Source organism: Somniosus microcephalus, chromosome 21 (assembly GCF_052327205.1).
Source record: "Somniosus microcephalus isolate GS21.2 chromosome 21, FLI_Smic_1.0, whole genome shotgun sequence".
Taxonomy (NCBI): domain Eukaryota; kingdom Metazoa; phylum Chordata; class Chondrichthyes; order Squaliformes; family Somniosidae; genus Somniosus; species Somniosus microcephalus.
Window position 1 is genome coordinate 56,920,614 of NC_141007.1, and position 24,645 is coordinate 56,945,258.

Genomic DNA, 24,645 nt, shown 5'->3' on the forward strand with positions numbered 1-24,645 from the left:
TGACAGTTTCGTGTCTCTGAAAATGAATATAAATTCAGAGAAGGTCCTAACCACAGCCATACCCAGGGGAGGGACAGAGCAGGAGAGTTGCTGAACCCATAGAAGGGGAAGTAAGATTCTCCCCGCACGCGCTCACCGGGAGACTCTCTCCCCGCACATGCTCTCTCACCGGGAGACTCTCTCTCCCCGCACGCGCTCTCACCGGGACACACACTCCCTGCACGCTCTCTCACCGGAACACACTCTCCCTGCACGTGCTCTCACCGGGAGACTCTCTCCGGGACACACTCTCCCTGCACGCTCTCTCACCGGGAGACTCTCTCTCCCCGCACGCGCTCTCACCGGGACACACTCTCCCTGCACGCTCTCTCACCGGAACACACTCTCCCTGCACGTGCTCTCACCGGGAGACTCTCTCCGGGACACACTCTCCCCGCACGCTCTCTCACCGGGAGACTCTCTCTCCCCACATGCTCTCTCACCGGGAGACTCTCCCCGCACGCGCTCTCACCGGAACACACTCTCCCCGCACGCGCTCTCACCGGAACACACTCTCCCTGCACGTGCTCTCACCGGGAGACTCTCTCCCCGCACGAGCTCTCACCGGGACACACTCTCCCTGCACGCTCTCTCACCGGGAGACTCTCTCTCCCCGCACGCTTTCTCACCGGGAGACTCTCTCTCCCCGCATGCTCTCTCACCGGGAGACTCTCTCTCCCCGCACGCTCTCTCACCGGGAGACTCTCCCCGCACGCGCTCACCGGGAGATTCTCTCCCCGCACGCTCTCACCGGGAGACTCTCTCCCCGCACGCTCTCACCGGGAGACTCTCCCCGCACGCTCTCACCGGGAGACTCTCCCCGCACGCGCTCACCGGGAGACTCTCCCCGCACGCGCTCACCGGGAGATTCTCTCCCCGCACGCGCTCACCGGGAGATTCTCTCCCCGCACGCGCTCACCGGGAGATTCTCTCCCCGCACGCGCTCACCGGGAGATTCTCTCCCCGCACGCGCTCACCGGGAGATTCTCTCCCCGCACGCGCTCACCGGGAGATTCTCTCCCCGCACGCGCTCACCGGGAGCCTCTCTCCCCGCACGCGCTCACTGGGAGACTCCCCACACAACGGTAGCTTAGTGGTTATGTTACTGGACTAGTAATCCAGAGGCCTGGATTAATGATCCAGACATGCAAGTTCAAATTCTACCACAGCAGCTGGGGAATTTAAATTCAGTTAATTAAACCAATCTGGAATTTTAAAAAAAAGCTAGTGAAACTATCGGATTGTCATAAAAACCCATCTGGTTCGCTACTGACCTTCAGGGTAGGAAATCTGCCGTCCTTACCTGGTCTGGCCTATATGTGACTCCAGACCCACAGCAATATGGTTAACTCTTAACTGCCCTCTGAAATGGCCTAGCAAGCCACTCAGTTGTAATAAACCACTACGAGAAACAATAAATATAAAACCATACGGACCACCCGGCATCGACCTAGGCACCGGCTTCGGACACGACAATGGCACACCCAGCCCAATCGACCCTGAACAGTCCTCCTCACTAACATCTGGGGACTTGTGTCAAAATTGGGAGAGCTGTCCCACAGACTAGTCAAGCAACAGCCTGACAGTCATACTCACAGAATCATACCTTTCAGCCAATGTCCCAGATTCCTCCATCACCATCCCTGAGAGATGAACTGAGAGAGAACCAATTCCTCAGATAATGAAGCAGTCAGTGCCCACATGCAACAAGAGCTGCACAACATTCAGGCTTGGGCTGATAAGTGGCAGGTAACATTTGCACCACACAAGTGCCAGGCAATGACTATCTCCAACAACTGAGAGTCTAACCACTGCCCCTTGACATTCAACGGCATTACCATCGCCAAACCTCCCCACCATCAACATCCTGGGGGTCACCACTGACCAGAAACTTAACTGGACCAGTCACAAATACTGTGGCTACAAGAGCAGGTCAGAGGCTGGGTATTCTGCGGCAAGTGTCTCATCTCCTGACTCCCCAAAGCCTTTCCACCATCTACAAGGCACAAGTCAAGAGTGTGATGGAAGACTCTCCATTTGCCTGGATGAGTGCAGCTCCAACAACAGTCAAGAAGCTCGACATCATTCAGGACAAAGCAGTCCGCTTGATTGGCACCTCACCCACCACCTTAAACATTCACTCCCTCCACCATAGGCGCACCGTGGCTGCAGTGTGTACCATCTACAAGATGCACTGCAGCAACTCACCAAGGCTTCTTCGGCAGCACTTCCCAAACCCATGACCTCTTCCATCTAGAAGGACAAGGGCAGCAGGCGTATGGGAACACCACCACCTCCAAGTTACACACATCCTGACTTAGAAGTATAGCGCCAATCCTTCGTCATCGTTGGGTCAAAATCCTGGAACTCCCTCCCTAACAACACTGTGGGAGTACCTTCACCACACAGACTGCAGCGGTTCAAGAAGGCAGCTCACCACCATCTTCTCAAGGGCAATTAGGGATGGCAATAAATGTTGGCCTTGCCAGCGACGTCCACATCCTGGGAATGAATTTTAAAAACTCACCGGGAGACTCTCTCCCCACACTCAGAGAGAGAACCATTCCCAGATGCCCATGCACAAGCTCCTGCGGTTGGTTTCTGAGAGGAATCGCGGCCTAGTAGCAGGCTGCTCACCCACTGCCACCCTTTCAGCACTGAGAGGTACAGTGACAACTGGAAATTAAAAGGTGGAGAAAATATATTTGAAACTACCTCAGAGGGAAATTATCTAAAAAAAAAAGGAAAATGTTTTTAACTAATGAAAATTATGATTTTGGTTTATTTATTTGAGCGGTGGTTGTATGACAATCATCTGGTGATAATTGTTGTGGTGTACCATACAACCACCTCAAAAAAATTAATTAAATCATCGTATATCCAAGGAATACACAATTAGATAGTTGAGCAGCAAGAATACCTTTTCTGAGGCACTTGCCAATTTTGAACCAGTGAAATTGAAGGTTAGAGCAGCAAGTGGGCCATCATGTGCAGGAATCACTGAAACACTGTGCTGATGAGAGAAAATGAGCATTAAAAAGCTGACAATACACAACAATCACCAAAAAGCTACAAATGACAGCTAATTAAAATAAGGTGGTTTGGGCTGGACATGTGCCTTTAACAGAGAATTTATTAAGTGAAGTTACTAATTCAGATTGGATGCAAAAGTCTTCAGTAAAAAAAGAAACATGCATTTATATAGCACCTTTCATGACCTCAGGATGTCCCAAAGCACTTTACAACCAATTCATGACTTTTAAAGTGTAGTCACTGTTGGAATGTATGAAAATGTAGCAGCCAATTTGTTTCACAAACAGTAAATGAGATAAATGACCAGGTAATCTGTTTTACTAATGCTGGTTTTGGGATGAACGTTGGCTATGATTCCAGGGAAACTCCCCTGCTCTTCTTCGAATTATTCAATGGGATTTTTTTTTACATCCACCCGAGAGGGAAGATGAGGCCTCAGTTTAACGTCTCGTCCAAAAGACGGCACCTCCGACAGTGCAGCACTCCCTCAGTACTGCACTGAATTGTCAACATAAATTGTGTGCTCAAATCTCTGGAGTGGGACTTGGACCCACAACCTTCTGACTCAGAGATGAGAGTGCTACGCACTGAGCCACAGCTGACATCTAACTTCATTTCCTTAATAATTCCAGAAGAGTTGTTCAGCAGGTTAGTAGCTCTTGTGGTACAGGATTGGACTGTCATTCAGAAGGCTTAAATGTCACTGGAACTAGGTTACACTCAATGGGTAAAGTTTTCATAATCTCACTCAGCCAGGCCTTTAATTGGAGCATTCCTTGACATCTCTGTTGCACCTCAACGGTCAGGAGGAAAGCATCAGTCTCACCCAAGCAAAGTCTAATTCAAGTTAACTGATGGTGAAATATGGCTGCAATGGAGAAGTCAACACTTAAGCCATCTTATCATACCAACTGAAGGAAGAATCATGATGGTGAAAAAAAGGAATTCTCTTTCTCTCACTCTCTACAAGATTTAAAATGCTCAGTTAAGTTGCAAGTTTTGTAACACCAATATAAATGGAAAACCATTACTGTCAACCACTTAAGTACAGACTCACCAAGTTATTTGCATCATAAATCACTATCTCCCCTATTGTGGCATTGCCCGGATATGCCAAGTATGAGTTGGAATGATTGATGGAAAGTGCACAGAGACCTGGGAGGAACAGACACAACAGGATGTTAGAGTGCTCAGCGCATGATATTGCATTGGTGATGTTGCATCACTGTTCATGCACTCACAGAGTGAACAGAAACATAGAAAAAAACATGAACCTATCAGAACTAAATCAGACCACAGAGATCCACCAGGCTCATTTACAATGGTGCATAAATAGCTTCTGAATTGTACTAGTGGGAGAGGATAGACAATTTGAAATTACAGTGCAAAGTATAATTACACGCCATCAAATGCTAAGGATATAATAGTGAACAGTTAAAGCAGAGTGGGGTGTGGAAAAATTAAAGTCTTACCATGAGAGGAGTGTGAATGTAAGCAAAAAGAAAGAACTTGCATCAACACAGCACCTAGCATGTCCTCGGGATGTCACCAAAATGCTTTGCAGCCAATAAATTAGTTCTAAAGTGTAATCAATAATGTGTTGTAAGCAAACATGGCAGCCAATTTCTGCACAGCAGGGTCCCACAAACAGCAATGGGAGAAACAACTGGTTAATCTGTTTTTGGTAGTAGTAATTGAGGGGTAAATGTTGGCCAGGACACCAGAAGAACTCCACTGTTCATCTTCAAATAGTGCCATGGGATCGTTTACATCCACCGGAGCAGGCAGATTGGGCCTTTGTTTAACATCTCATCCGACAGCACCTTCAACAATGCAGCATTCACTCAGTGACGTGTCAGCCTAGATTACGGCTGGGAATTTCCTCAGAGCTGCTCCCACCCCACGGCTGTAACTTCACCAGAAGCGTGGCAGAAACCCCGTTTATGTTGGTAAACAAGGTTTCCACTGCACTTCTGTTTCATATTTCCTGTAACTAAGGCATTAAGTTAGACATTTGAGTACAGATGGTGGTCTTTCAAACCATTATGACAATAGGAACAAACTGAGCACTCCAGTTCATTAGTAAGTGAGCGTTCTACCTCTCTCCCAGTTTCTCCGTCTCAGGCGCGTCTGTTCTGACGATGCCACCTTCCATACCAGTGCTTCCGACATGTCTTCCATTTCCCACACTTCTGCCGTCACCCCTTCCCCTCCCTCCCAGAACCATGATAGGGTTCCCCTTGTCCTCACCTTTCACCCCACCAGCCTCCACATTCAACGGATCATCCTCCGCCATTTCTGTCACCTCCAGCATGATCCCACCACCAAATGCATTTTCCCCTCACCTCCCCTTTTAGCATTCCGTAGGGACCGCTCCCTCCGCGACACCCTAGTCCACTCCTCTATCACCCCCAGCACCCCTTCCCCTTCGCCCGGCACCTTCCCGTGCAAGCGCAGGAGATGCAACACCTGCCCTTATATCTACCCCCTTCCCACTGTCCAGGGCCCCAAACACTCCTTCCAGGTGAAACAGCGATTTACTTATACTTCTTACAATTTAGTATACTGTATTCGCTGCTCACGATGTGGTCTCCTCTACATTGGGGAGACCAAACGCAGATTGGGTGACCGCTTTGCGGAACACCTCCGTTCAGTCTGTAAGAGTGACCCTGAGCTTCCGGTCGCCTGTCACTTTAATTCTCCGCTTCACTCCCACTCGTATCTCTCTGTCCTCGGCCTCTTACATTGTTCCAATGAAGCTCAACATAAGCTCGAAGAACAGCACCTCATCTTTCAATTAGACACTTTACAGCCTTCTGGACTCAACATCGAGTTCAACAGTTTCAGACTATAACCCCTGCCCCCATTTTTCAGGCTCTATGATTTTACCATCCCCATTTGCAACATTTTATCTTTCCTGCCTCCTACCTTAGCACAGAATATTCCTTCAGTTCCTTCCTCCCCTCCCAACTCCCCCACCTCTCTGTGGGTAGCGGAGCGGGCCCAGGGGCCGTGTAGCCTGATCCTGCTCCTATTTCATGTGTCTAATTCTGTTAGATTCAGGAGATGGTTCTGTGATAGTGGATTGGCGGTTAGGATCAGGTCAGCCATGATCTTATTGAATGGCGGAGCAGGCTCGAGGGGCCGATTGGCCTACTCCTGCTCCTATTTCTTATGTTCTTATGTTCTCTCGCTGCCTCTGCACCTGCTTAAAATCTGTTACATCTCCAGCTTTTTCCAGTTCTGATGAAGGGTCCTAGACCTGAAACGTTAACTCTGTTTCTCTCTCCACGGAGGCTGCCTGGCCTGTTGAGTGTTTCCAGAATTTTCTGTTGTTATTTCTACCTGTCTCATTTGTTCTCACTCCGTGAGCATGTCTTTCCATCTCTCTCTCTCTGTGGAGGAGTATCTATTTGTGTGTCTCGGTTTCTGTGCATGTATTATTACAAGCATCTGTTTCTGCCTCAATCTTCTCTCCTTCGGCCGCTTCCTTCATATAAAAGACTTACTCAAAGAAGAGAAAATGGCTGCCAGACTTATGTACACGGAGAGGAAAGATCTAGATTCTGACAGAGCAGATACTGTAGGGGCATGCACCATGGGCACTCTGCTCAGTAAAAACTGGCAGGCAAGAGGAAAGAGACCCAAAAGGATAAGCTTTAAAATGATTTTTTGTGAGGTCAGGAGTGCTCCTCCCAGCTCTGTAAAATTCTCTTTACTTTGGCACAAGGAAGGAATGTGATGGAATACTCTTCACTTGCCTGGATGAGTGCAGCTCCAACAACACTCAAGAAGCTCGACACCATCCAGGACAAAGCAGCCCGCTTGATTGGCAACCCATCCACCACCTTAAACATTCACTCCCCCCACCACCGGTGCACTGTGGCTGCAGTGTGTACCATCTACAAGATGCACTGCAGCAACTCGCCAAGGCTTCTTTGGCAGCACCTCCCAAACCTGCGACCTCTTCCACCTAGAAGGACAAGTGCAGCAGACACATGGGTACATAAGTCTATTGGGGAGAAAGCAGGGACAGGTACTGAATTTGGATGATCAGCCATGATCACATTAAATGGCAGAACAGGCTCGAGGGGCCGAATGGCCTACTCCTGCTCCTATCTTCTAGGTTTCTAACACCACCACCTCCAATTTCCCCTCCAAGTTACACACCACCCTGACTTGGAAATATATCGCCGATCCTTCAACGTCACTGGGTCAAAATCCTGGAACTCTCTCCCTAACAGCACTGTGGAAGTACCTTCACCACACGGACTGCAGCGATTCAAGGCGGCGACTCACCACCACCTTCTCGAGGGCAATTAGGGATGGGCAATAAATGCTGGCCCTGCCAGCGACGCTCACATCCCATAAAAATGAATTTTAAAAAAACTTTGCACATCCATTTTTAGGCTACAGTAACACAAGATCCGTACTGTCAAAAGGCAGCTCGAGACTAATCATAACTGTGTATAAAGTCGTGTACTGTTCTACTGATGTGTGCGTGTGTTGAATTGAGCACAACTGCGGCTGTTGGAAACTAATTTGGTTTAAATATATCGCAACATTTTTGCCTTTGTCTGGCAAAGCTATGTCCAGAAGTTTATATACAATATTTCTTCTTTTGAGAATAATACCGAACATGAGAGAATGTTTAAATTGGCTATCTCTCTTCATTGGAATAAATAAAAATGGAAAAATAGCCGTTAGTGCCATTCAAAAAACAGCCAAGAGAAGACAGTCAAATGATTGTGTTAATCATTGTTATGATATTATCCCTCATTTTCATGCTATTATGCTACAGCAAGGCTGTAGAGTGACACAAAGGAACCTTCTAGAATTGAGAGTCCGGACATTTAGCTGCTGATTTCAAACGGTCCCATTAGCTTAGTTTTTACCCACCTGTGCGGTTTGGTGGTATATCTTGAATGGTTTTCAGTAACTTCAAATCCTTGATGTTGTGAATGTAAATGGCCTCCTCCAAACAAACTATCAGCCTCTGTAGTAGAAAATAGAGTAAAGTGTCATAATCTGAGGGTTTAGATCATTCTTGGTCTTGATTAACAGCATATCTGTAAAAACTGACGAGTAGTGTTTCCTAGATTGTTCTTTAGAGCAAAGTGGCCAACCAGCATCTCCAAAACTGCACAGGGCAGTCTGCTGAAGTGCAGCTCTTTCCACATACCTATTCATTCAATCCCAATGCAAGATGCTCGTGTGGACGATAAGCACCAACACAGACTGGTTGGGGCTGTATGGCCTGTTTCTCTGTTTTCTGTGTTGTAATTTCGATGTAAATATACTGTAATCAACCACCACCTAGACCGAAGGGTATGTTGATGCGGGGGGGTGGAGGACACAAGCACAGTCACAAGATTGGTAAATGAAAAACAGCAGTTAGCTGTGTTTTATTTTTAGAAAACGGGAAAAAAAGGTTCACATCTGGCAAAATCCAAAAAAACACATGACGTTCAAAAAGAAAAATGAAGAACAAAACCATCACCTGCCCCGGGTGGTTAGGAAGGCAGTCCTTAAATCAGTTTTCTCAAAACTATAAGCCAGGGTTACTTTACCACTGGATCTTTCTCAGCCGGTCCAGGGATCATATCAGGCTCTCAGAACTAAACAATATTCCACCCCGGTTCAATAGTAGACCTCTCTGTGGCAGCTACAAAAGCTGGTTTTCAACAGCAGTCTTGGCTTTCTCCTCAGGTACTGGCCCTGAAGGGATGCACTAGTTTGCCTTTTGAACTCCTGAGCTAATGGGTAGATTTGCCTCAGGTGTGTTGGAGGTGGGTGTGGCCTTCACCTGAATTGGAGTGAGAGGCGGACTTTGTCTCCATCTGGTGGCCACATACCGTCCATCCACCACAAACCGCCCCCATAGCTCACAATACCCAATTCCTGAGAGATGCCGATTAACATGAAGCACACAATCAGATACAATAAAGCAGCTGGTCTTCCTTCAATTCTGACCAGGCTAGCCAACATATTTCGAATGAAATCTCAATGTAATCTAATGACGTTTAGCTGGAAGACATTACTGTATTGGGGAATGGCAGCTGCCAGTCTCACTCGACTCCAATACAGTAAACTGGCCCAGGACTACAAAGGAGCAAAAATCAGGAGCAGCATCGGATGTACCATCACCATAGACCTGCAGCGTGCACCTGCCCTTACAGCGTAAAGGCGGCCTCTTGCTGCTACCTGGAGTGCAGAGACTGCTCAAAGTTTATGCAACAAAGTGCTGCTGACAACTGAGGCAGGTAGGGAGAATGAAAGAAAGAGACAAGAAAGAACGAACTTGCATTGATATATTGTGCTTTACACGACCTCAGGATGTCCCAAAGCGCTTCCCAGCCAATGAATTACTTTTGAAGTGTGGCCACTGTTGTAATGGAGGGAAATGCCACAGCCAGTTTGCACACAGCAAGGTCCCACAGACAGCAATAAGATAAATGTTGGTCATGACATGGGGAGACTCCTCTGCTCTTCGTCAAAAAGTGCCATGGGCTCTTTTCGTCCACCCGAGGGGGCAGACAGGGCCTAAATATAACGTCTCATCCGAAAATGGCACCTCAGACAGTGCAGCACTCCCTCAGCACTACACTGGACTGTCAGTCAAGATTACGTGCTCAAGTCCTGGAGTGGGGCTTGACACAGAAGCGAGAATGCTACCACTGAGCCAAGGATAACAGCTTAATGGTGGGAACGGGGAAAGAGAGAGGCATAATGATGTACAATCCAGCTTTCAAGAAAATAGCTCTCAGCAAAACATGCCAAAGGTCACATTGATGGCCTAGGTTTCAAAATGTCTTGCAAGGTATACTTATACTAATGGCAGTTACAGTCTACTGTACTATATTTAAAACTTGTGGCTCCGATAGTATAACATTGTTTTGGCTCTTGAACTTTTAAAGCCATACCTACTTTAAGATTAATCCATAGGTGCTTTTATGTTTAAAACCTGCAAGTATGAGGTTCTCTTGCTGTTGGCTGTAGTTAGAAATAAAAGCTTTGATGGGGAGCAGTGCCAGGTAGAAATGTGAAAGGGGAGAACAGTGTCAGAGAGGTCAATACCCTCCCAAAACTGCCACTAAATTATAAAAAATCCTCATTTCACTTCCCAGTTTTTTTTTTGGCCAACATACAGTATATTGTTACATGTGCATAACAATCTTATAGTTGAGAAAGAAAGCCAACCACTTAATAATGGGTGTTTCTGACCTACAGCCTGAAAGTTATAAAGTATATTATATTACTGGAAGGTTGTCCCAGTTAACTCATTCTGTGATTTTTCTTACTGCCTACAGAGAGTAGGTGACCTGGCCGAGGTCAGGAGCTTACCACGGCCGGCCAAGTTGTGACCCCTCTTACCTGTCTGTTGAGCCTGACGGTGAGGATGGTATTGGAATAGCTGTAGTTGCAGATCTCTGTCCCTTTCTTGAAATGATAAACGTTCATTCTCCGTGGTGTTGAGAGGCTGACAATGACCACCAGGCTGCTGGAAAACAGCCGTTCCACAATATACACATCGGGCGTGTCTGCTGCATGGGGAGAAGGTGGAAGGGGGAACAGGGGGGGGGGGGCAGGAGGTACAAAACAAGAGCGTTATACACTTGGAGAAAATTTTCATGCCAGTTTGTCTGCAGATAGGTTATTCACACAACTGTGGGAAAAACAACGGTGCTGTGGCTATTAAGAGGTGGAATGAGGAGTCCCCCAATGGCTCAGTGGGTTAAGACAGTGAATAGCTGAGCCATACAAACGAGGAGGGTTCCAGATTCAATCCATAGAGTATACCGCTAGCACCTAACATTTCTATATTGGGGAGGGAAAAAGAACCTGACTAGGGTTAAAGAAAGGAACAACTTGCATTTATATAGTGCCTTTCAGGTTGTCCCAATGTGTTTCACAGGCAATTAATTACTTTTGGCGTGTAGTTACTGTTGCTATATAGGCAAATGCAGCATCCAATCTATGCAAAGCATGGACCCACAAAAAGCAATGAAATAAACAACCAGATAATCTGTTTTGGTGAATTTGGTTGAGACATAAGTATTGGCTAGGACACCAGGAGAACGCCGCTTCCCTTCTAATAGTGCCATGACATCTCTTATGCCTACCTGAGTCAGCAGAGCCTCAGTTTAACATACTATTGGAAAGACACCAGACAACAACTCCAACAGTCCAGCGCTCCCTCAAAACTGCACTAAAGTGTCAGCCGAGATTATGTGCTCAAATCCTGGAGTAGAACCTGAACCCACAATGTTCAGAGGCAAGCATTCTACCTCTAAGCCAAGTTTTCATTTCTACTGCACCCGAGGAGGCTGGGTCCACAGCAGGTGAAATTATTTTTGTTTTGCTTAACTTCATTCATACATACATACATATGATGAAGTATACAGAACAGATTATTTTCAATATAATAATGAGCCAATTCTATTATTTTCCATTGAATTGATAACAAAATACCACAAACAGCTTATGAACTTTATTTTTAATCACCATTCCATCACACTGTTGCCAAATTTTAGAATATTGCCATGGTGGGAACCAATTATGGGGCTGTTAATTTTAATACCCCATTTAGATTACAGAGCTGCCTCTGGGACATACAACGCATTACTGAAGAAACAAAGTAGAGATGCAGACTATGATCATGTTATATGCAACAACAGCTGCGAAGCATCAGATTGCTAAAACATAGGTCAGTGCTCAATCAGAGCCTTGAATGTGCAAGAATGGTGCACTCCTTATAAGTAACTCAGTACTGTCAAAACACCTTAAACCTCCAACATAGTTACAGGAGCACATGTTAAGAGTTTGTAAATCTCTAACAGTATATTACTGAACTGCTTGCACCCAAAGTTGGTTGGCATTGCGCTGCCTTTGCCCGGTTTATAATGCAGGGCAGATTCACACCATAGGAAGCTGTGCGGGCATGAGATTCAAACAAGCAGTCTCCCTGAAATAGTGCACGCCTTTGTGGCTTTGCAGCCTGGCCGGTCTGATGTCAGCGATAAGGTCAGTAGTGCTAAAAGCACATAGCTAAGAAGTCAGCCAGCCCACAGCCAGATCCAACAGCTATTTCATGCCAATTGGCACAGGCACAGGCTATTTATATTCCCCACCACAGGCTCCTGCTGAGGGTGTTAATAGTATAATATATAAAGGGGGTATGAATGAGAAAACTGAGAGATGCACAAAATAGGACATCTCATTGCCCGGAGTCCTTCTACAATCACTATGCTCTTCTTCAAAATATATAAAACTAACAATTGTTAAACTGTGAAGTGTACAGTGGAAAATGTGCTTACTCCAATCTCTACGCAGCAATCATTTATCTAGTAAAGGCATTTTTTTGTGGTTCTGAATAACTTCTAATAGAGATCAATAGCAAATAGTCACCTTTCAAAAATAGTCACCTGTTTACTGAGGCCACTAAAGTTGACTTGTAAATATAATGGCCTAGAAATCATATCGCGCTCAAGGTCAGGCCCAGGGCACAACTGCCCACACCTGTTCCTATCAATGCAGGCAGTATAAATATCCCTGCTAATTACAGAGCCCAGGGTGCTACTTAAAGGCAGTTAGCAGTCTCTTAAAGGGAAGGTGCATTCTGGCTGCAAAGACTCTGGAACAAGTTGAGGAAGAAATGGCACCATGGAGCGAGCGGGCACCAAGGTTCTCTTGATTCCCTACATCTTTCCTGAGGTTTGGCACCCAAAACTGAATGTAGTACTCCAGATGGGAGTACTGACCAAGCCTCTGTCCAAATGAAGTATCACTTACTCACTTTTGAATTCCAACTCTCTTGTGATAAAGGCCAACATTCCACTGGCCTTTTTGATTACTGTTTGTACCCGTGCAGTAGCTTTTAGTCATTTGACTACATGGCCATCTCAATCTCATTGCTCCTCCACAGCTCGGGGTCTCTCTCCCCATTAAGAAAGTATGTAGCTTTGCCTTTCTTGGATCCAAACTAAATTACCTCACACTTCCCTACTTTAAACTCCATCTGCCAAAGTTTTGCCTGCTTACTTAGTCTGTCCATGTCCCTTTGCAACTTCTTGCTATCAATCCACACAACTTACTGTGGCTCCTAATTTACTGTCATCTGCAAACTTGGATATACAATTCTTTATTCCTTCATCCAAGTTGTACGAAAGGCTGATATTTAAAGATATTTCATAGACGTGAATCATATATGTATAACTTCAAGTGTAGCCATTGACCAAATAATATTACCCATAATTACTCCTGGGTAACTAGAAAACTTGTTCAAAATGTAGCTGCGAGGACGGTCAAAAGCAGTTTTGACTAAGTTTTGATAACAAACAGCCCCAGACTGCGAGTGAAGGTTAAATCATTAAATAACATATTATAATGCTGTATAGAACTTAGAATTCGCTTAACAAAACTATAAACAAGATAACACTGAACATGGCAAAGTTGGTGGAAAAATACTGGAAAGGCAGGATGCTACCTTAGTCTGAGTGACAATGGTATTTTGACCATTAGAACCAATTAAAAAAGGTGATTTTGTTAAAGACCATATATGGACACTGGCCAAACCAACTTTTGATAAGAAAAGGGTTAAAACCTCGATACCCAAAGAACAACTTCACACAGACGTACTGCGAGGACAAAGGAACAGACTTAAGACGACATCATCTGTGTCCGGGAGGTTCCGGAGACCTAGGGCTGCGAGCTACTCGTTAAAACTATCGCCTAATATTAAGTATATTAGTACGATAGCAAAATACTGCAGATGCTGGAAATCCAAAATAACAACAGAAAATGCTGGAAAAACTCAGCAAGCCAGGCAACATCTGTGGAGCGAGAAATAGAGTCAACGTTTCAGGTCGAAACCCTTCGTCAGGACAATATCCAGAGACTCCCCTGTCCACCATGCTAGTGAGCTACTCAAAAAATTTAACTAGATTAGTCAAACATGACCTTTCATTCAGAAATCTCCTTGGTCAGCTCATATTTGTCTAAGTGCTCAGTAACTCTGTCCATGATGATAGATTCCAATAACTTCCCACAACTGACGTTAAACTAGTTTCTCTCCAGCCCTTCTTAAATAATGGAGTGACATTTGCAATTTTCTAATCCAAAGACACAATTCCTGAATCTAGAGCACTCTGGAAAATTATGCCTAATGCATTGCAATTTCCTCACCTATTTCTTTTAATAATTTTGAGTGGAAACCATCATGCTCAGGAGATTTGTTTATCTTAAGAAAAAGTACCCATTTAACAAGTCTGCCATTTCCTTATTGGCCATTACAGTCTCACCTGTATCTGTCTAATGGGCACACAATCACTTTTGCCATTGTTTTTCTCGTAATGTATTTATAAAAAGTGTCTGGCACTGTGCTGAGGTCTCGGTGGGATTTGAATTCTGGGGTTGTAATTGGGACTGAGTGCTGGGGCTGAGTTGGGTCAGGGACTGAGTGCTGGGGCTGAGTTGGGTCAGGGACTGAGTGCTGGGGCTGAGTTGGGTCAGGGACTGAGTGCTGGGGCTGAGTTGGGTCAGGGACTGAGTGCTGGGGCTGAGTTGGGTCAGGGACTGAGTGCTGGGGCTGTCGGGTCAAGGACTGAATGTTGGAGCTAAGTAACAACATTTACCATTATTATGACTGATTTTAAATGTGGCAGGAAGCTGCTGCACTCTGCCCTGAGTTCCAGTTGTTACTGATATTTTTAAACACAACCACATTTTAAACACACTAATCTGGCCAGTAAAAACAAGTATTTTGGACAGTGTGACTGGGTGTGGTGCCCTCTTCTGAGGCCTTGGTTCTGCACACACAAACTCAATTTTTTTTAATTGATCCATTAATTAGGGATTTAAAAAATAAATTCCTGATTCTCCATTGGCTTTGTGATATATGGATGTTGGAGATACTTTTGAAAAATCTGTATTTACAACAAGGTAAAGAAAATAGGGAATAATTTGTTGGGTGTCTTAACCTGTTAACGCAGCGTTTCAGATGAAAACATTTTTTACTTCATTGTAATACCAACTTAAACTTTTGCAAACTGAGTTTGTCCTGTCAGTGTCTAAATATTGTTGTGATCTCTCATGATTTTGCACACAGGCAGTCAAGAGCACGTGTAGTGTTCAGGGGAAATGAGATTCAAGGCCTGGGAAAGTTAGGCCAGGACACATGGATGTATTTCAGTTCCCTTTTTAAAGTCATATATTCTGTCTTTGTTTTTATATTTCCAATTATAAATTCCTACATCCAGTACCTCCAGTGACGGGAGTGTGATTACAGCGTGACAGGTTTACATAGCAGTTCCATTGTAAGTGTGCACCTAGGAATTCATAATGGACAAAGTTGACAGGAAGTGTGTGCAGACGTAAGATTTTTTAATACATTGCTAGTCATTCCCTTGTGGGCCTGCATGTGATGAATCAAAACCAAGTGTAGTCTTCAGGTGAAGTGTGGCAGGAGCACTGGACCAGCACACGCAGACAAAATTCAGACCCAATTTTAAAGTCATACATTCTTTCATTTTTATATTCTATACAAACTCCTATATCCACAATTGTAATGGAATATGCCCATGTAAACTGGTCAGACTCTAATTAAACCTCCTGGCACACCTCCACTGAGAGAGGCTGTAATTATAGTGCGACAGGTTTACATAAGCAGTTTCCATGGATATAGGAATATATAATGAAAAAAGGTTGACAAGAAGAGCACATAAATGTTAAATTTTTAATATATTATAGATATTTTACTGAGAACAGCATACAAGCAGAAGCAGCTTGTTCTGTGTTGGCATTTGCAGCATTCGCACAAAAAAGCCTGATGTTATCTCCAGGGTCGGTACAAGAGATCAGTTCTATATACAGGAAACTTTGTGTTATCCGGAGGCGAACCGTCCGGCAAGCTCGAGCCACCGGCAAAAATCAGGAGCCGTTTATTATTCTTTTCGTTTCTTTTCTTTGCTTTTTTTGAACAGTCAAGCTCTGCAACGTCTGTAGCTAAGCAACAGCTTCAGCTAGAGACACTACAGAGACGCTTGCCGACTGTTTAGAGGCTGTTGCTAAGCAACAGGGTTTGTTGATTCATACGGAGATGAAAATCTCCGTATCTTTCAACATTAGCTCTAGAGTGTACGGCAGTTTGAGGGAACGGCAGCAGCTCGGTCCTGTCGGTGCCGGATAGCACAAAGTTTCCTGTAGATGATTTCCCAACTAGGAAGTACCTCCAAGCCACCAATGGTTAAGTAATTTTATCATGGATTTTTATTTTCAAAATTTACACAGATGCCACAAAAGATGTTGTGGGCTTGCTGTGGACTGCCTGAAAGGGGAAAGAACTGATGCGGGATGGAAGACAGATGGCAGGGAAGAGAACAATAATTTTCCAGGGAATTGATGTTACTAGAAATTTGGAGACCAGACACTTTTGGGAAAAGGAAAGAGACAGTGGGGAACTAAAGATTTTGGGCCTGAATTTGTGGCTGGAGGCTTCCCGCGGACAAATGCCTTCGAACCGCAATAAAACTACACACCCACCGGATAGTCCTGGATCCACGGAGACTCGCGCTCCTGGGCCTCTACGCGTACGCATGCGTAGAGGCCCACGTATCCCAGGGGCGCAAGAAGATTCTTGACGCACTGCGTACGCAGTCATAGGCCCCGGAAATTCTGGGCTAATGTTTCCTTTAAGCTGTGCAGCCGCACAGCGCTCCAGTGAACCCACACAGCCGGCTTTTCAATGCAAAAACCGCGTATGCGCTGTATTCTGAAGGGGCCGCACGGCGCCAAAAATAATTACAGGGAACATTGACTGGAAGATACTTGATTTCAATGGCGATGATAATGAGACATTATAATTGGGTGCAACACCCTTGGCTACAGAAGCAGTTCTTGCTTCACGCTTCTTTACACAAGAGAGTGGTTAGAATGTCAAACTCACTACCACAGGGAATAGTTGAGGCGAATAGCATAGATGCATTTAAGGGGAAGCTAGATAAGGACATGAGGGAGAAAGGAATAGAAGGATATGTTGATAGGGTAAGATGAAGAGGGGTGGGAGAAGGCTCGTGTGGAGCATAAACACCGGCTTAGACCTTTTGGGCCGAATGGCCTGTTTGTGTGCTGTAAATACTTTGTAACTTTGTAAATGGCTAAACTTCGGTGAGAACAGAAAAGGTATCAGCTGTTCATGCACTCAATGGTTCCAATATGAATCAGTCCCTATAGAAGAAATATAATCAAATAAAATCTTTAAACGCAAGTTACCAGCAGTGTAACTTGAAACAATTGAAACACTATAGCACAGTTAATAGTGATAAACAACAGTTACATTGGGGAGACCAAACACAGATTGGGTGACCGCTTTGCGGAACACCTCCGTTCAGTCCATAAGGGTGACCCTGAGCTTCCGGTCGCCTGTCATTTTAATTCACCGCTCCATTCCCACTCGGACCTCACCGTCCTTAGCCTCTTGTATTGTTCCACGGAAGTGCAATGTAAACTCGAGGAACAGCACCTCATCTTCCGATTAGGCACTCTGCAGCCTTCCGGACTCAATATCAAGTTCAACAATTTCAGATCATAACCTCGGCCCCTATTACATTTTTTCTTGTAATTTTTCCACTCTTTTCCCCCCCCCCCCTTTCCTTTTGTTTCTCTCTCACACCTGCCAGCTATCTCTTGCCCTGCCAGTACACTTCACACCTAATCTCAGCCTATTACCATCTCGTCTAGCTTCGAATACCTTTTATTGTCTCTTTTACTTCTTTTGTTTCTTTCACTTCTTTTGTCCGATCGCAGCCCTGCCTTCGATCTATTTTCTTGTCTTTCCAGTTTTGAAGAAGGGTTCGACCCGAAACGTCAACTCAAATTTCTCTCCACGGATGTTGCCTGACCTGCTGAGTTTTTCCAGCATTTTCTGTAGTTACATTCTGATACTTGATTAAGTTTACAAAGTTTAATTGTGTAAGGGTTACTAAATATAGTCCTTAGGCAAAATTGATCATGCTCTATTGAATTCATTTGTACATCTTTCAACTACAAAAAACAGGTATTGTAATGCAGTCAGTAGAAGACCTGAATGTGGCTCTACTAAACAAACTGTGAAACAAGTTGACAAGCTGTTCAAATTCAACAAACTAACACTCCTCCCACCTATATTTTTGGACGACAGCATTAATTTTAAATCAGTTATATTTGTTCTCCCACAAACTGGTTCCTTAGAATTAATTTAGATAGGGGCAGTGTTGTGTATGTAATATGTGTGCTACTTTGAACCTATGGACAGGACTGCACTACTTGTTGGGCGTAGTGATACGCAGTACCACTCCTGGCCATAGGGGTATAAATAGTACTGTGGGTACTGATCTCCCCTCAGTTCCCGCCTGTGGGCATGAAGTAAAGACCTATGTATAGTCCCTACCTCCAACCAGTAAAGACCTGTTTGAGTTATACGTTTAAGTCTTTGTGTTAATTGTTCAATACAATACACATACTTAACAGGCAGGTTTCTAATTTCCCCGATTAAGTAGATAACAGAGGATTTCTCAGTTGGTAGGTACATCACCTAATATGGAATTGAGACCATATAGCTACAGAAAGCCCCAATATACTGTACTACTACTATTCCTTCTTTTACTATAGATTTTCTGGTAAGTCGCCCACTGTGTGCAAAGCCCCACCCATGGCTCAGGGCCATGAAAAGTTCCACCCTACATTTTTATGCTTTTAAATCATTTTAAGTAGGAAAAGAAGAATGACTAGGAGCAAATGACTAGCCCAGCGGTGACTCTTTCTCTGATAGTTTCCTCTCTCCCAGTGGAGAAGTGCCAGGCTTCCACTTGACTCCTCTCCATGCCAGCGCGAGACCTCGAACTCAGCACGTACAGACCTGCAGTCCTAATCCCACCGTCATTCCATGGTGCTGGCTGTTGGCGCCAGTGCTGCACCCTACGTTGTTTCTTCATTTTAACACGACTGTAAATAAGATGGAACAGTGCTGGCTAACACACACTAAACATGCTGTTCACTACTCTCATACATCCAAGTTGTAATCGTAACTGCTTTTTATCCCCATTTGTCTCCTGAAAACACTGTTAGTATGCAGCTTCACAAGCTCCTGTAGCCCTCCAGGAGGCTATTCTTAAACACTGAGGCCTAGAAATTCACTATAACCCCGTTTGGGGCGCCAGCCTCGCCAGGGCGCTAAAAGTAGCGCCCCGGAAGCATTTGCGGCCGCCCGCCAGAAATTCAGTTGGAGCGCCCCAGAGGGAAGCGCGGCGCTACTGGAGGCGCCCCGCATCCCTCTTGGGGCGCTGCAACTGAATATCGTCGCGCAACGTGCCGCAGCGCCACACGCTGCGGCACGTCGCGCTGCGGTACTGCAGGCCTTCCTCCCCTACTTAAAGGGGAGGGGCCTTGTTCTGTGCGATCTAGGGCCCAGCTGGGCCCCCGAGTATCGCGAGTGCCGGCAAAAGAGCACGGCACCGAGGAGAAGTGCCGGGCTCTTGGAACGCAGCCGGCACTCCGCGGGAGGGTGGGGGGGGGGGAATCAGGAGGCCGGGGACGGCAGCGCGGAGAGGTGCTGGCAGGCGGCCAGCAACAAAAATGGCCGCCCCGCATCTCTCCTTTAATTTGCGCCTCTACCGCCGCAGGAAGGCCCCCCTGAACCGGTCGCACATAGCGTCCGGCGGTAAATCAGGGGGCGCTTCCTAATATCGCGGCCGGGGCGTCAGCGGGGCGCTGCGCACACCGATGACGTCATCGGTAGCGGCGCAGCGCGAACGGCTAGCGCCACCATTAGCGTCCCGCTGAATTTAGTGGGAGGCGTGGCCAGTGGCTTCCGACCCACGTAGCGCAACGGGTGGCGCAGCCCACTGAATTTCTAGGCCTGAATGTCAGTGGTCATTCTACCAAGTATAACTACTGGTAAGCCCTGTAAAAGCAGTAATATACTATTTTTATTTAGGTCCCAATTTCAGAGTGCTTTTTAGTGCTTTTCTTCTTTAGGACCTCCAGTGTACGAGTGGGTGGACAGGCTCCTGAGCCTTCTGCTGACAGTAAAAAAAAATGTATTATTCATTCATGGGATGTGGGAGTCGCTGCATGTTGTGGCTTGAAGTGCCAAAGTGATGGGATTTGCAGCCTTGAATTCTGACATGGCATATTGCCCATTCCTAATTTCCCTCGAGATGGTGGTGGTGAACCACCTTCTTGAAATGTTGCGGTCCATGTGGTATTCCCACAGTGCTGTTAGGGAGTTCCAGGATCTTTAGCCAGCAACGACGAAGGAACGGTGATGTATTTCCAAGTCAGGATGGTGTGTGGCTTGGAGGGGAACTTGCTGGTGGTGGTGTCCCCATGCACCTGCTGCCCTTGTCCTTCTAGTTGGTAGAGGTCGCGGGTTTGGGAGGTGCTGCCGAAGAAGCCTTGGCGAGTTGCTGCAGTGCATCTTGTAGATGGTACACACTGCAGCCACGGTACGCCAGTGGTGGAGGGAGTGAATGTTTAAGGTGGTAGATGGGGTGTCAATCAAACGGACTGCTTTGTCCTGGATGGTGTCGAGCTTCTTGAGTGTTGTTGGAGCTGTACTCATCCAGGCAAGTGGAGAGTATTCCATCACATTCCTGACTTGTGCCTTGTAGATGGTGGAAAGACTTTGGGGAGTCAGGAGGAGGTGAGACATTCACTGCAGAATACCCAGCCTCTGACCTGCTCTTATCGCCACAGTATTTATGTGGCTGGTCAATTGTGACCCCCCCCCCAGGATGTTGTTGGTGGAGGAGATTGTGTAATCTGAGATTGAGCATTATACCATGTCAGAATTCAAGGCTGCAAATCCCATCGCCGTGGCACTTCAAGCCACAACATGCTGGTTTACAAATGCAGCCCAGCCACTGATGCCTCCCATGTTGTTTAATACCCAAATTAACATTCTTTAGATTCACTTTAAGCCTGTAATCATAATCACTATTTATACTACAGAAAGCACACAATACCACATCTGAATTATGAGAAGGTTATACTAAAAAACAAGCTGCCAAGAATGTTCCTGTAGGTGGTGAGCTGGTTATACAGGTAGCAGGGCATATGACCAGATTTCCAAGCACTCCGATCTCAGAGCTCCCAGTCAGTTAAACCTTTCCACCACTGGAGAAGGCACCTAAAAGATTTACTAGAATGATACCGGAGCCAAGAGGTTATAACTATCAGGAAAGACTGAACAAGCTGGGGCTCTTTTCTCTAGAAGAGAAGGTTGAGGGGTGACCTAATAAAAGGTCTTTCAAATTTATATAACCCCTAGTTTTGGGCTCCCCACAAGTGGAAACATCTTCCCTATGTCTACACTATCAAACCCCTTCATAATTATTTTTTCTCAAGGGCAATTAGGGATGGGTTATAAATGCAACACCCACATCCCAGGAATGAATTTTTAAAAATTATGAAGGGGTGTGATAGTGTAGATATAGGGAAGATGTTTCTACTCGTGGGGAGCCCAAAACTAGGGGTAATAAATATAAGATGGTCACTAATAAATCCAATAAGGAATTCAGGAGAAATTTCTTTACCCAGAGAGTAGTTAGAATGTGAGACTTATTACCACAAGGAGTAGCTGACGCAAATAGCATAGATGCATTTAAGGGGCAGCTAGATAAGTACATTAGGGAGAAAGGAATAGAAGGATATGCTGATGGGGATAGATGAAGAGGGGTGGGAGGAGGCTCGTGTGGAGCATAAACACCGGCACGGACCAGTTGGGCCGAATGGCCTGTTTCTGTGCTGTAAATTTTCTAATATCAGTTCTCAGCTAGGACACTGCAATGGAGTTCCAAGCTATGACCCAGAATTGTCCACAATACTCCAGCTGAGGCCCAACCAGTAATTTATCTCTTTGCTTTTACAGGAAACTCTCGTTTAACCGGCACCTAGGCCAGAACTCTAATAACCGGCACAATTCTCACTCCGAAAACTACAGTATACAGTCGTTTATAAGTTTTGTTTTACTGTTAAGTAATTAAAGAGTTATGGATTACCCTCAACTGGCATTACTGTACTTAATCAAGCATCTTCCGCCATCCATTTAACACAACATTCTGTAGGTGAGTACCCAATTATACTGCACATTTCTTCATTTTTTAAATTTTTGTTTGTTAAAAATAGCCTCGCTAGATATACCTCTCCGTTATCCGGAATTTTTTATCAACCAGCACCATCCCGGTCCCGTCGGTGCCGGATACCAAAGAGTTTCCTGTATATTCTGTCCCTCTAGTTATAAACCCAAGTAACCGATGTGCTTTTGTAACCACCTCATCAACTTGCCCTGCCACCTTTAAGAATTTGTGTATATGGACGCCAAGGCTCTCTGCTCATCTACACTTTTAAAAATGGTGCCATTTATAGTAAACTGTCTTTCCATATTAGTCCTCCCAAAGTGCATCACTTCACACTTTTCTGCATTTAACTCCATCTGCCATGCTTCTGCCCATTTCACCATCCTGTCAATGATATCCTGAAGCCTATAACTATCCTCATGATGATCTACCACTTTGACAAGTTTTGCGTCATCTGCAACCTTTACAATGCTGCTCCCTACACCAGAGTCTAGGTCGTTTATAAAAATTGCAAAGATTAATGGATCCAAAACTGATCCTTGGGGAACACCACTGCGAACAACCTCCCAGTCTAAAAAACATCCATCCACCACCACCCTTTGTGTCCTGTCATTGAGCCAATTTTGTATACATACGGCTACTTTCTCCTTAATTCCATGGGCTTCCATCTTCTTAATAAGCCTTCTGTGTGGCACTTTGTCGAATGCCTTCCAGAAGTCCATATATACACAACATCTACTGCATTGATCAACCTTCTCTGTTATCTCAATCAAGTTAGTCAGACACGATTTGCCTTTAACAAATTGATGCTGGCTCTCGTTGATTAACCTATGCCTGTTCAAATGAAAGTTTATTTTGTCCCTGATAATGGTTCCCAATAACTTCCCCACCACCAATGTTAGGCTGACTGGCCTGTAGTTTCCTGCTTTATCCCTCTCCCCTTTCTTGAACAGTGGTATAATATTAGCAACCCTCCAGTCCTCTGGTACTACCCCTATAACCAATGAGGATTGAAAGATTGCGAACAATGCCTCTGCTATTTCTACCCTTGCTTCTTTCAGCAACCTAGATGCACTCCATCCGGACCAGATGACTTAACAACTTTCAGTAATGCTAATCTTTTTAGTACATCTTCTCCATCTATTATTATCATCCTGTCCATAACTTCCCTCTCCTCTTTTAGTGCAATCTTCACATCATCCGATTCCTTTGTGAAGACAGATGCAAATAACTCATTTAATAATTTAGCCATGCCCTCTGCCTCTACATGAAGATTTCCTTTTGGGTCCTTAACAGGCCCAACTTTTTCCCTAGCTAACCACTTACACTTTATATGTTTATAAAATGTTTTAGGGTTCAATTTCATTTGCCTGATAATCTTTGCCTCCTGTATTAACTTTTTCAATTCCCTCTTCTAATTTCCATAATCTTCCTGGTTATTAACTAAATCTTGCTCCTGACATTTGTCATAAGCCTCCTTTTTCTGTTTCATTTGAACTTTTATTTCCTTTGTTATCCAGGGCGCATTAGCTTTGGATGCTCTACCTTTTCCCTTCAAAGGAATATGCCTAGTTTGCACCTGAACTATCTCTTCCCTGAATGCCCTCCATTGCTCCATTACTGCTTTACCCTGCAACTGCCTTTCCACTCTACCCGTGTTGGGTCCCTTCTTAAATCACTGAAATTAGCTCTTCCCCAGTTGAGCATTTTTACTGTTGATATTTTCTGGTCTCTTTCCATAATTACTTTAAACCGAATTACATTGTGGTCACTGTTAGCTGGATAATCTCCTACTGTAGCACACACCACGTGCCCTACTTCATTTCCCAGAACCAGATCCAACATTGCTTCCTTTCTTGTTGGACTGGAGAAATATTGATTAAGTTCTTCTATACACAGATCAGAAATTCCTCTCCTTCCCCACTATTAGCACTATGTTTTCCCCAGCCTATCTTCAAGAAAGGTGACAAGTCCGATTGCGGTAATTACAGAGGAGTTTCCCTGCTATCTACCACAGGGAAAGTCATCGCAAGAATCCTCCTCAATCGCCTTCTCCCAGTGGCCGAAGAGCTCCTCCCAGAGTCGCAATGCGGATTCCGCCCACTAAGAGGCACAATGGACATGATCTTCACCGCACGTCAATTACAAGAGAAATGCAGGGAACAGCACCAACCGCTGTACATGGCCTTCTTTAATCTCACAAAGGCCTTCGACACTGTCAACCTTGAGGGATTATGGAGTGTCCTCCTCAAATTCGGCTGCCCTCAAAAGTTTGTCACTATCCTCCACCTGCTTCACGACGACATGAAAGCTGGGATACTGACCAACGGTTCCACCACAGACCCAATTCACGTACGAACCGGGGTCAAGCAAGGCTGTGTCATCGCACCAACGCTCTTCTCAATCTTTCTTGCTGCAATGCTCCATCTCACCCTCAGTAAGCTCCCCACTGGAGTGGAGC

The 24,645-nt window shown here is 45.3% G+C and overlaps 1 protein-coding gene across 7 annotated transcripts in view; it reads right to left on the reverse strand.

Moving 5' to 3' along the window:
• wipi1 (WD repeat domain, phosphoinositide interacting 1) overlaps window positions 1-24,645 on the reverse strand; it is a 122,557-nt gene that overhangs the window by 47,460 nt on the left and 50,452 nt on the right. For 6 of the 7 annotated variants that reach the window (XM_085963706.1, XM_085963705.1, XM_085963709.1 and 3 more), the window contains exons 3-6: window positions 10,447-10,616; window positions 7,972-8,068; window positions 4,130-4,227; window positions 2,960-3,052 (exon numbers count right to left, since the gene is read on the reverse strand). In XM_085963706.1, the coding sequence (XP_085819832.1) occupies window positions 2,960-3,052; window positions 4,130-4,227; window positions 7,972-8,068; window positions 10,447-10,616 (458 nt within the window). Of the gene's footprint in view, window positions 1-2,959; window positions 3,053-4,129; window positions 4,228-7,971; window positions 8,069-10,446; window positions 10,617-11,195; window positions 11,354-24,645 lie in introns of those variants that run through there. The other variant, XM_085963711.1, reaches the window with a different exon arrangement.